Source organism: Podarcis melisellensis (assembly GCF_964234715.1).
Source record: "Podarcis melisellensis genome assembly, chromosome: 4".
Taxonomy (NCBI): domain Eukaryota; kingdom Metazoa; phylum Chordata; class Lepidosauria; order Squamata; family Lacertidae; genus Podarcis; species Podarcis melisellensis.
Window position 1 is genome coordinate 49575579 of NC_138531.1, and position 12703 is coordinate 49588281.

At 41.9% G+C, this 12703-nt stretch overlaps 1 protein-coding gene across 4 annotated transcripts in view; it reads right to left on the minus strand.

Moving 5' to 3' along the window:
* Positions 1 to 12703, minus strand: part of PDE9A (phosphodiesterase 9A) — a 66373-nt gene that overhangs the window by 44331 nt on the left and 9339 nt on the right. For 2 of the 4 annotated variants that reach the window (XM_081907955.1, XM_081907954.1), the window contains exons 2-4: positions 9400 to 9470; positions 3799 to 3876; positions 2697 to 2740 (exon numbers count right to left, since the gene is read on the minus strand). In XM_081907955.1, the coding sequence (XP_081764081.1) occupies positions 2697 to 2740; positions 3799 to 3876; positions 9400 to 9470 (193 nt within the window). The remainder of the gene's footprint in view (positions 1 to 2696; positions 2741 to 3798; positions 3877 to 9399; positions 9471 to 12703) is intronic. The other 2 variants (XM_081907957.1, XM_081907956.1) reach the window with 1 other exon arrangement.

The window sequence follows — 12703 nt, forward strand, 5'->3', positions numbered from 1 at the left end:
CCGATCCAACATTCCTATTCCTATTGAGGTCCCTGGAGATAAACTGTTGTCGTCTTTGTTTTCTGTCAATTATGTGATAGCTTTTCATGCTCACCGGAAGGGCATAGACATGCCAACTGATAGCTGTAGACAAGGATGCTTCCAGGTAAGATGAAGAGACTATGACATGCGCTGGCAATGTGATAGGAAGCTAATGCTCCACAGAGAAGCAGTGATGAATACTTCAGTCTCTGCCATCTCTTACCTCATATCCCATTAGGGAACAAAAAAGGTACAGCCATTTATTCTTGTTTCAGTTCAAGGGTTTTTTTGTTAGGTGCTGTTTCCTAAGCAGCAGCAACAGCAGCAGCAGCAGCAGCAGCGTGTCCTGTTTTGCCTCTTGAGGAGAAATGGGAAGTGCCACTGGTGAAGAAATCAACACTGATTCCCAGTGAGATCTCACTGAAATTTCATGAGATCATCGTACCCCACAATATCCCATGAGAGTTTGGCAAGAACTTGCTGGAAATCAGCACCAATGCTGCACTGCTTCTCTGCTAGTGGATGCAACAGGGCGGGTAGGGCACTCAAGGGTTTTCACCGCCTGAGGCAGCAGCTTCACTCCACCTCATGGGTGAACCGGCCCTGTTCCTACAGATCTTTCCACACCAGCAATACTGGTATCAAGGCAATTGTTGGGCACCCGCTGAAGGCCACAGTCCTGCACGGGGCACACCCCCAAAGCCCCCTGCCCCTATTTACTCTTGTTGTTGCTGCCTGTTCATCACCTGCTCACTTTCTGAAGAGGCACTCAGTAACATGGGTGAGAAGGTGGAGTGGTGCTCCTCACTTGAAAAAGGTTTTAAGCAGACACCAAAAAGGAAATGCTTCAATGGTCATGCTGCTGTGGCTGCTGCTCTTCCCACTCAACCCCTTGCTTCACCATGACTAGATGTGGTCTCCCATCCAGAAATGGGAAAGAATGAATGAAAATATAAAGGAATCAATAATTGAAAGCACTAAGAAGAAATAAACAAAAGAGGCTCAATAAATGGCGAGGCACTACTATGGAGAATAGCACTGCTGCTGTTTGAAACTATTATTGTTGTTTTAAAAAACCATTCCACAAGTACTTCTGCATTGGAATTGCCTCCATTTTAATTGAACATTTTCAGTCTTCTCCCCTTACATGTGTAGTTCTGTGGAAAGGCCTGGTGCAATTTAACTGCTTCTGAAATGATAACTCTGCTTATGAAACACTACCTCTTTGGCCTTCTCCTTTGCCATCTGTTTTCTTTCTTAGCTTGCTCCATGCCTGCCAGCTTTTGTGATTTTGTTAGGAGCCTTCAGCATGCAGGTTTCTTTCCCTTTCTCAGCTGAAATCCCCAGAGTCTCATATTTTCTCTTGAAGTGTGCCTTTTCAGCCCTTAAGTTTGAAAACACAAGTGGTAGCAGTCTATACCTCTGAACACCCAAAAGCAAATATAATGACCCTTATTCACAGAAAGTTAGTTCTGAAGTTGGTGGGACTTCACTCATATTTTTCTCTGGATTGGGGACAAGGTACTTTTTCTTACCAACCCCCCCTCAAATGTTTTAATGATCATCATCACTATCATCAGATAATTGCTTTACCCACCCTTCAGTATGAAGGGCTGATCCACGCTTTACATTTTGAACTCATGTATGACCAACATCCAAGTTCAAGTGGCAAAAATAGCAACAACACCCTACAATGTGGTACTATGAATTGTGAATGGCACATGAGTATTTAAATGGCCGTTTACTAATGCACTCAACACTAATGGTTTTGGCCATGAGCAAAGGATTGGGCGAAAATTCTGTGCTTCTTGCATGAAAACGCAGCCATTTAAATATGTGTGTGCCATTCACAAATGATGCAACTGGATGTGGTTTCTTTTGCCATTTGAACTTGGGCATTTTTGTACTTGAGTTCAAAACAGAAATGCTCCAGCAAGCCTCATCGCTTCCAGATCACCTGTCTACTGACTATTTCCCCAGTTTTGTTTGCGCAAAGTTTTCAGGAAGGGTATGCAAAGTTGGCTACTTTTTGAGCACTTGTTCTGATTTTTTTTCACATTACATTGAGCAATTGTTATCTCACACTTTCCACTGTTTTCCACTCACTTTCCTGATTGGGAAAAGCCTGAATTTTGGAGGAAGTTGGTTCATTGTGCAAGACAACCAAATCCACTTCAGCTGTGCAATCTGAATTCCTGGTTTGTGATTGAATACTATCTACAGAATAGCAACAGCCTGGACATGCCCTTAGTTGCAAACATTAACTTCAACAAAACTTAGGTGCCATTTACGAGTTGCAATAGTGCTGTGGGCACTGCTTTATCACAAGTTCATTCCATGGGTACCTGCTGTAAAATTTAAACACTGGCAACCAGATTTTGTGTTTATGTGTGTGCCAGTTCTGAGGTCCTTTCCCACCACAGTACTAAAGAGCTTTAGAAGTTATAGCAGATTTATGGGCTGATACTATGAAAACATAGCTCCCACAGCGAAAATATGATGAGCAGAGCTAAAACCAAGGAGATTTAAGTGAAGTCTTCTGTTGATTTAAAGGCACCTAACTTATTCTGGATTAAATCCTGTGTAGGTGAAATATTATTCAACAGTCCATTTAAATATGGATTTACAAACTTGAGAAACATGCCAGAGTTGATTTCAGACAAAATAAAGTTTACCTGTTTGTTGCCCAGTGGTCACAGGTATTACTTTGTATGGCGTTCTGCAAGAGACAAAAGGGAAGTTAAAGCCTGCATTTTCAAATGATGCAAGCGTCATGAAACATGGGAAGAAGGGCTGCTCGTAGAACTGCTTATGCTCAAAATTTAATTAGGGAAAGAACATACATTTCACAAAGACCTTTCCGCTTGAGTGTCACAGGCTCTTGGCTGCATTCAAACAGTGTCGACAACACATGCAGCCACACAAACATGAATTGATCACTGCAGCACATTCCCTGTTTGAGCACAAGGAATAGACTGGGAAGAAAATGGTGAATAAAACTTGCAGCATAAGCAACTGCAGTGGGGCAGGGGGCGGGGGAAGTAACACGACCAGAACAGATCGTAAGAAGCCTGGGAAAATTATGAAGAGCTTTGGGAAAAGAAGAGCCTTGGGCTATGCATTAATGAGTACACACCTCCAAAAATGTCTGTGTGCAGAATAATGTTTTGGTTTGCTTCTCTTAGTAGAAGGAGGATTAGGAAATGTGAGTCTCCAGAGGAAACTGAGTGGGACGGAAAAAAGCATTTTCACATTAGCTGTTTTTTTGCAGCATTTTGTTCCACAGATATATGCTCTAATAATCCAGTCTAATCTAACCACACATGCTGTAATCATGCATATAATTTTAAGGGGGGAAATAAATAAAGGAACCTTAGAGCTGCATTAGTTTTAGGTCACTTACAGATAAATTGTTAACAACAAATGAGCATTTGTCCTGGTTTGGTTGCACAGACTTTGTGGGGAGGTGAGATGGTATTGGCACTTGGTTGAGCATTCATTTTGATTTGTTAGCAGTAAGGTTACACAGCGTGGTATCAAGCAATTTTTATCCCACATTTTCCAGTGTATTTCCAGTGTAATCACTTTCCTTATTGCATGTGAGTGTTGCTATTTTGGGACGAGATTCGATCTGGGGGGAAACTCTTAGTAAATGTTTGCTGTCTTCCATTGCATATTCTCTATGCCTTACATACAAAAATAAAATAATAAAATACAACTGATAAGTAATACCATTATTCTTCTGGACTTGCTTTGGTTATAGGAAAACATACATACCTTTCCGAGTTTGCTGGCATGGTAGGATCAATGGATACCATACAGTCATCTACTGTGAAAAGTGAAATTGTTGTATTCCTGGAAGACAATGTTTAAAGCTATGTTTATTTAACCACTCTCTTGTGCTACCTCGTCCACTTAATTGCAAGTTACTATCTTTGTTTTGACAAGTCAAAGCAAATGTTGCAACCTGGGAGAAAGAAAGAAAATGGCTAAGATTATTTAAGAGAAGAACAAAAACTAGTTTGGGAGTGCCCAACTGAAGCTACGCCCTACAGGCCTCATGTACATAAACAAGAACCCTGACCATTCAAGAGTTCATGATTGTGTGGAAGAGGCATATGCATGTACAGGCAGTCCCTCATTTAAGCACATTCAATACTGTATGTGCAACAAATCTGGAAATGACCCAGAAATGTCATAAAGACATCACTGAAAGGGGGCTGGGGCGGAACGGGCTTTTTAAATGGGTTTCAATCATACGCGATTTCACCAAAGTGTGTGGTGCCTTGGAATGCAACTCCTGCATAAACTGAGGGCTACCTGTACACCTAGATGCATATAGCCTGCCTTCTGCACTAGCACTGAATGCATGGCTGCTGGGAGTGTGGCTACTCCACAAGCGGCACATGGCTTGTGGACGTGTTCTTATTACCACTTCCTGCAGTTGTTGACTGTATCATAGTTCATCTGTATGCTTCTAGTGACATGGATGGAAATGAGAAGGTAGAATTAATATGTAGTGACCAAATATATATATCCAATGAGATAGTCCGGTTCATTACATGGAGCATCCCTGCTGTAAAATTCTGAAACGGGCATGTGCTGTCTCTTTGATACTTGTCATAAGCAGCGATACCTTTTGCATTGTTTTGTTACTCTGAGCTCTCTCTCTCTTATGATACAGGAAGTGGTGAAAGAGGAAATGCAGGTGACTTGTATCTTTTTTTCACATTTCCCTGTAATGTGCAATGAGTAAGCTTGAAGCTTTTCCTTTCCTTGCTTCCTATAACAGGCAGAAGAGGTCTTCTCAGAGGGATAGGCAACTAAGGGTTAAAGTGGTCTCGGGTCACCCCAGCTGGCCTCGAAGAGAGCTCCAATCCTAACCCTCACTTATTATGAAACTTAGCCACTTTCTCCTATGCACATTCCTATTGGTAATAAACAAGGACAAAGGTTTCTTCAGTTTCTTTCAGTTTCACTGCCTCTGCATTGGCTGTTCATGTGTAAGCCTGCTTCTAAGAGGCAAAACTTCATTTCTTATAAAAAATCTATACCACCAAGGTCAGACATTACTGCATTTGTTTTAGTATGGATAATTTCCCAGTCCCTGCTAGCACCTTTTCTAGCACATTCCAGAATGCTTCATCACAATGCATTTATTTACAAAATGCCAAAGGTATGTCTGACATTGCAGGTGAGCCCTGATCCCTGTCTGACATGTGAATACAAGAGAAGGAAGCAGAAAAACGAAAGCTGGCTCCTTGAGATTATTTGCTTCTCTATTTTCACACGGCATGAGTTTCTTACACCAGACTCTCAGTGTTTTGCCACTTGGATCTCTATGGGGTTTAAGGTTCTGGATAGAGAGATACTGCGATCTGGAACAGATTCCACTTGCCCTATATAGTGGCTTTCATGTAGGGAGGGTGTTATGGGATGCTAGTCAGATCTCTTTCACATTTAAAACAACAGATTGAGCATCTGTGCATTTGGGAATTGATGGCACTATGACTATTTTCTCTGGCACTTGCAGGGTCTCCAGAGAGGAGTGTATTTGAGCATATGCTGAGCATCTTTCTCTTGCTACATCCAGCCCATGCATATCTAGGCCAGGGGGACCTGTTTTCTGGGTCAAATATTGCTCACAATTGCCAGGCAGGTTAATCCTGGCATCTCTGAATTGGCGAACTGAAATAAAACGTTGAATCCATGTTTGTGAGAAAAATGAATTTCTTCCTGAAAGGCTTAGATGGCTAACTAAAACCTCTAAGGCAACATAGCACAGGTTGGTGATGTGTTTTTTTTAAAAATAATATTTATTGAAATTTCTAATGGTGATGTGCTTTGACCTATATTGATGGAAGCAGAGAGCAGGCACACACAGCAGCAACAGTGAGGAATGTTGACTTGATTGCACTGCAGACTTGTAAAGCTCTAGGCTCTACTTATTAATGCAAGGGCAATTTATGACTGGTTAACATGGGTGACTGTGAACAGCAGATGTCTTAAGACAGGGCCAGCTGTACCATGAGGCGAGACAGCTAATTCTGAGAGGTGGAAAGTGGCTAGAAAGGTGTGCCACGTTGTCTGCCCTGCAGCCCTAGTATGGCCAGTGCACCAAAGAAGCGATCTGTGGTGACCTGCCTCAGGTGGCATGCTCCACAGGGGGTGGGAGATCCTGACCTGGCCTCGCCGGCAGCTTGATTCAGCAGAAAGCCAATGCCAGGGGAAGCAACAGCAACGCCTTATGGAACAGTCCCTTTTTGCCATGTCTCGGACACTTGCCAAAAAGGAGACATTCCTGCAGAGTGGCTGCACTGCCTTTCCTCCTTCCTCAGCGGTGGTACATCTTACCTAAGGCACCAAAAGTTCTCTGGCCGGCCCTAGCTTAAGGACATTAGAAGAGCACTGATAATGTAGTCACCTGCTTGATTCTGTAACAACATTATTAGTCATTTAGAAAACCGTATGTTACTTATTAACATTTAACATAATGTTTATCAATGAGTCTTTAAGATAAAGTATGACGCATTTCTAACTGGATGATCCAACCCTCAAAAGGTTCCATCAGTGCAAGTTCTGTTGAAATGAACAGTAGCAGACGGTGTGGGAGAGGCTGAATTGCTCACCCTTCAGCTTTTTCGCTCCTCCACACCAGGGTGGAAATAGGGAGGAATGGGATGGGTCTGTCAACCTTGTCACCTCCTTGTCATCCCCAGCTCTTGGTATCCAGCAGTAATTCGGCTGGGGAGTAAGCAGTGCAGCCCTACTGTGCCATCTGCTTTGCTTGTGCCACTCAGGTGGTATGTAATACAGGTATGTAAGCCACATAAGCCAGCATTGCTGTCCAAACAGAATGATGGTGGCACAGGCCAGATCAGCAACCCTATGGGAGTTTTCCACATCTAAAGGAAGTCTATGGCAGACTCCTGTTGATGTCAGTAGTGATGGATGGCACTGTATTCCACTTCTGTGCACATTGTTGAGAAGATGGAGAGATGTTTGAGAGCCAGCAGAAGTAAGAGAACTATGTGATGCTGCTATGTCCTTGATATCCAAAATAAGGTCCAGGCTTAGTTCTCATTTCAGAAGATGAAAATGATGTTCCTGCTCTCAGAGAGGGATTTTTTTTGCCTCATCCCTGCTTTTGTGCTTGAGAGAGATTCAAATTTATTTACTTATTTCACAACTTTTATATAACACTTGATTGTAATAAAATCTCAATGTTGGTTTCTCTCAAGGGGAGTGGGCAGACACATGAGCAGGAACAAGACGGGCCAGACAGGGCCAGCACAGCCATTAGGTGGGTTGAGGCCACTGCCTCAGATGGTGGAAGCCCACAAGGTGTCACCCATTTGCCCCACCTTCTCTGCCCCCGGTGGTGAAGCGGCACTGAAAACATGTGAGATCTTGTGGAATATGAGAGATCTTGCATGTTTTTAGTGAGATCTCATGAGAAATTAGCACTATCTCACCCCAAGTCAGCGCTTATGCCACTGCTACTTCTCCACCAGTGGTGGAGCAGGCAGGGATGAATGAACTGGAGGAACCTGTAACGGCCAGGAGACAAGAGTTATGAGGCAGGAGAAGCTGCAGGACTGGATAGTGAAGAAGAGGGAGAGAGAGATCAGGCTGGCATAGAGCCAAGGACCTGCCCCCACCTCTTCTGCTCCACTTTCTCCCAGGACTGGGTTGTTGTTGTTTTTAGATGCTTGAGTACTATTGATGATAACTTGGTTGGTTATTGAGGAGCAGAAAAGCAGCATATAAATGTGGCATTGTTCTAATTTTAAAGTTATTCCAAACCATGATACCAGAAGCTCAGATAGAATGCATATTACTGAATATGAAAGTTACAAACATGTCTAAGATCCAGAGTCAAGAGTTGCTTCCTGGATGTCAGTGTTTTGTGGGAGGGATTTAATCACATTCTGGAAATGTAGATTTATGCATAAACACGAATTAAAGCACTCTGGTACAACAGAGCCACTTAACTCCCCACCCAACTTTTTGTAGTTACAAAAGTGAGAGGCAAATGTACTAAAAAGTGTGGGATAGACAACTGATTAGTGGGAAGACATATAACCCCCATAAAAGCAAATCAGAACAAATGCTCCATAAAGGTCAAACATTGCATAATCTCCATGTAAACTTTGTGCAGGCAAACAGGGTGAATGCTCAGTTAACAGGTCATCTGGAGGAGCTCAAGGAAGCTATAAAAGGCAGGAAGGGCTCCTTTGAAAAGCATCCATAATAGCACCCAAGTGGTGGAGCTGTCACTCCCGTCAGGTACATTTGACTCCTTACCTCCTTTCCTTTCAATCATGCAGTAAAGGTGCCTCTGTTTTGCTTCTGGTTGTTTTGGAGTTATTTGTATATTCATTTAATTTTTTGTAAGAGGATGGTATATGGGACGCGGGTGGCGCTGTGGTCTAAACCACAGGGCTTGCCTATCGGAAGGTCAGCGGTTTGAATCCCCATGACGGGGTGAGCTCCCATTGCTCGGTCCCTGCTCCTGCCAACCTAGCAGTTCGAAAGCACGTCAAAATGCAAGTAGATAAATAGGAAGCTAAACAGTGTTTCCGTGTGCTGCTCTGGTTTCGCCAGAAGCGGCTTAGTCATGCTGGCCACATGACCTGGAAAAACTGTCTGCGGACAAACATCGGCTCCCTCGGCCAGTAAAGCGAGATGAGCGCCACAACCCCAGAGTCGTTTGTGACTGGACTTAACTGTCAGGGGTCCTTTACCTTTACCTTTAAGAGGATGGTATAAAAATGTTTTTATATAAATATAAATAAATGAATGTATTGGATTGCTGTATATTATATACTTGATTGTTTTATTCTGTTTTATATTTCATGTTTGTGCTTGTAGACAATAGCAAGACACTTAAATTTAATGACAAATTTGATCTCTTTATCATATTTTCAGCATTTAGATGAACTTCTCTTTCTGCTTTTTGACATCATGCTATTATCCCAATGGGCTCAGAGCTCTATCAGGAGTTTGGTCTCCTTGGAGTTTCATGCAGGTATGTTGTTCTACTCAATTAGTTTTTATGTTGTGCTATTTGTGGTTGTTACTTAGATGTTTTTTGCTTATGGGTACTATTTTTGAGACCAAAAGGAGAAGATTACAGTGTTTCCAAATGAAACAAACAAAGTGAATATATTTACATTATATTTTCCATGCTGTAATTTCATTGAGATCCCTATTTTCTTCCTTATTATGAAAAGGCCATAGCTAGCATGATACCCAACCAATTCACACTCGTAGTCTTCAGAATACTCATACTCGGTTGGGGTCACTCTAAGCCCTTTGGAAAAGTAACACAAGTAGCATTCATAAAAAATAGAACTGCACTGGAAAAATATTTACCTTGGTAAACCAGTTGCAATACAGAAGAGTTCCATGATATCTCTTGAGTTACAGTATTTACTGAAGGCCACCTTCCAAAGGAAATAGAAGCAATTAAGAGAAAACGAAGAAAGAGAACTTCCAAAGGCAATCTTATTCTATACCCTGTAGATAAAGCATTAATTTACCTAACATTTTCATAAGACTGAATATAATATGGTTCCTATTCTTTACTCTTGCAAGCCTTTTAAGTTCTTTTATATGGTTATGTCTGAGAAGAGAAGAAGTAAATATAGGGCAGTTTGATAATCCAAGCCAAACTTTAGAAATAACATTAATAAGAGAGTAAAGTTGATGAAATTGTCATTAAGTTGGTGCATCTGAGCCACACCAACTTGAATTGCATAATTTGCATGTGCACACACACATTCACAAGCTGGACACAGTAAACTGCTAGAGGACACAGAAGCAATCTGTAATTTTTGCAAGTTAGTTTTTATCTATGCAATAAATAAACAAAATCATTTTATTTCATATAGCCTCACAAAAAAGCACCAGTGAAAGACACAGCAGTGTTTTGTGATATAGATTATCACCACCAGAGATATCAGGCCATTCTCAGTCCATTTTTCCCCAGAAGATTTGAAGCCTATGTGTAAGTGAAGCCATGCTGAAGAGGGAAATTGCATGAAAGAATGTGAAGAATCAGTCAATCCTGAGGCAGAAGTGTTTAGCCTGAGAGAAGGAGACTGATGGATCAGTCCAATGGCCCATCTATTCCAACATATTGTTCTCATGGTAGCCAACCAGAAGCCTAGGAGAAGCCAACAAGCAAGACCTGAGTGGAACAGAGATCTCCCCTTGTGTAATTCTTGGGAACTGGCAGTCAGAGGCTTAGTGGAGAAGATCACCGATATAAAACTAGTTAAGCTTCTGAGGTAAAAAAAAGTTGAGGGCTGTATGTGCTGCCAAGAAACAGCAGTGCTGCTATAGCGGCTATGAAAAGGGAAGTACCTATAGCCTTGAAGGGGGTTTAGCAGTGCTATTTTTCTAGGGGGGAAAGTGCCATGAACACGTCCCTGTTTCTCTTATAATGGCAATGGCACTTACATGACAGGTGCCATAACTCACCTGAGAGGTGCCGGAACTGAGTTCTGGTAAGTTCCCCCTGAAAAAAAAGCCGTGGGTTCAACATTATAATACTTCTGTACTGGATCAGGTGGAGTGTGTGGGTGGTGAGGAAGGTGAGTCACTGAGAAGTTCAGGAGAGAACATTATAATTAAAAATCAGTCTTTCTGAAGCTATCTACAGACATTTGCTCTGGAGCTTTCGTGACAGTCCCCATTTTAGGCAGAATTTGCTATCCAGAGGCACTAAGCAGAGAAGGCTTAAAAATATAAAAACATTTTCCTTCCTGTCTCCACATGCCTCTCAAAATGTCTTACCATTCTCTGTAATTTCTTCTCTCATTCTTCTTTCACCCTCAATTTGTAACTTATTCCCCCTTCCCCCTAAACAAACCATTCCTCCTCCCAGGTCCTTTTACATTCTTTTCTTTCTCCCATAATAGCTTTCACCTCTTATCCCCTTTTCTATTCCAAGTTTAATTATTATCAATATCATATTATAATTTAATATTAAACTTTTATCTCATGTTCCAATTTCCTCCAATACCTCCTCTCACCCTTCCCCCTCAGAGGAGAAACACTGGATAAACTTGTTAAGAAGCTAAACGAGAACAACAGCAGTGACATCTTGTGCCTGCCTGAACACATTCCTTTCATTCCCATTAAAACATTTCTGATGTATGTATGTATGTATGTATAAATAAATAAATAAATAAATAAAAGCTCACACGGGCTTCATTTTTAAAAATCAATTTATTCAGGAGGGGCATATCTTTCTCAACAAAAGGTGGTATTTAAAAAGCAAAACCCCATTTTGAACAAATGGGCTGTTCTGGTTGTTACAGAGGCAGGTTTTTGATATTCCTATCTAGCTACAGTCATAGAAATAAAGAAATGTTTTATTTTTCTTTAAATAACTCAAATACAAATCTTCCTGCAATCATAGCAGAAGGAAACATCCCAGCAGACAGTGGTCTGAGGGACTGACAGAGCAAATGAATAGACAGACCGAATGTTACCAATCTGCTAATGGCTGATGGATGCAATAAATTGGGATCTGATGTTATTGCTGTTGAACTTAGAATGAACTTCTGAAATGTGCTGGGCCACTGAGCCTTGAAATCAATTACCATTGAACAGAATTAATGCAATATAAGTGGGATATGGTAATATAATTGGGAACAAATGAAAGTCAGATAGTTATCCTGGTTAATTAAGACCAAAACTGGAGGACATAATAAACTTAGCATCTGTTTTTCTTTCCCCAAGCATTCAGAGGTGAGAGCTAAGCCAAATCAAGGCATGTAATAAATATATGTGATGCTACAGTGCAGTTTAATGAAAGTTCATTTGGCTTCTCCTACCCTGGGGTTTTGCAAATGGCCCAGGTAAGCAGCATGATTCATAAAGCAATTTGATAAGCATCTCAGGATATGAACTGCAGAATTATTATTATTTTTTAAAATAATAGCAATATGCTGTAAAGGGGCTGTTATATTCCCAAAAAAGAAGCACCCACCTGGAAAGGTTGCTGTGCTACTTTCAGTACATAGCTGACCCCAAAGAAAAATAAAGCCTTGCAATTGCTTTTCAAAATGAGCATCTACACTGCAGACTGGTCTAGGAAGTGTGAACCACAATCAGAGGTGGACTTGGGTAATTTTTCATAATATGGCGCCCTAAGCAGATGAAGTTATCAAGTGACCATTGGGAGGGGCACACAACTGGACACACACCCTGTGTCATTCAGTGACACACCCCAGTGTTTGCAATTAAGTGTAGGCATCTAATGAGCTGCCCCTACAAGCATAAGTGCTCCATACAACCAAGACCCATTAGCACAGTCATCCTTGTCAGATGTCTACAACTCAGTGCATTGGGGCAGGACTAATCCAGACGGGCAACACTGGAAGCTGGGCGGGTGACACGGTTCTTCTCCCTGTTCAGTGTAGACCCACTTTATATGTATAGGTCCCAATGTACCGTATTTTTCACTCTATAGGACGCACCTGACCATAGGACGCACCTTGTTTTAGAGGGGGAGAACAAAGGGGAAAAAATTCTCCCCCTCTCCAAAGGCTTCAGGTGGCTATCCCTGAAGCCTGGAGAGCGAGAGGGGTCAGTGCGCACCGACCCCTCTCGCTCTTCAGGCTTCAGGGAAAGCAATGCGTAGCCTCCAAAGCGCAGAGGGAGCGCT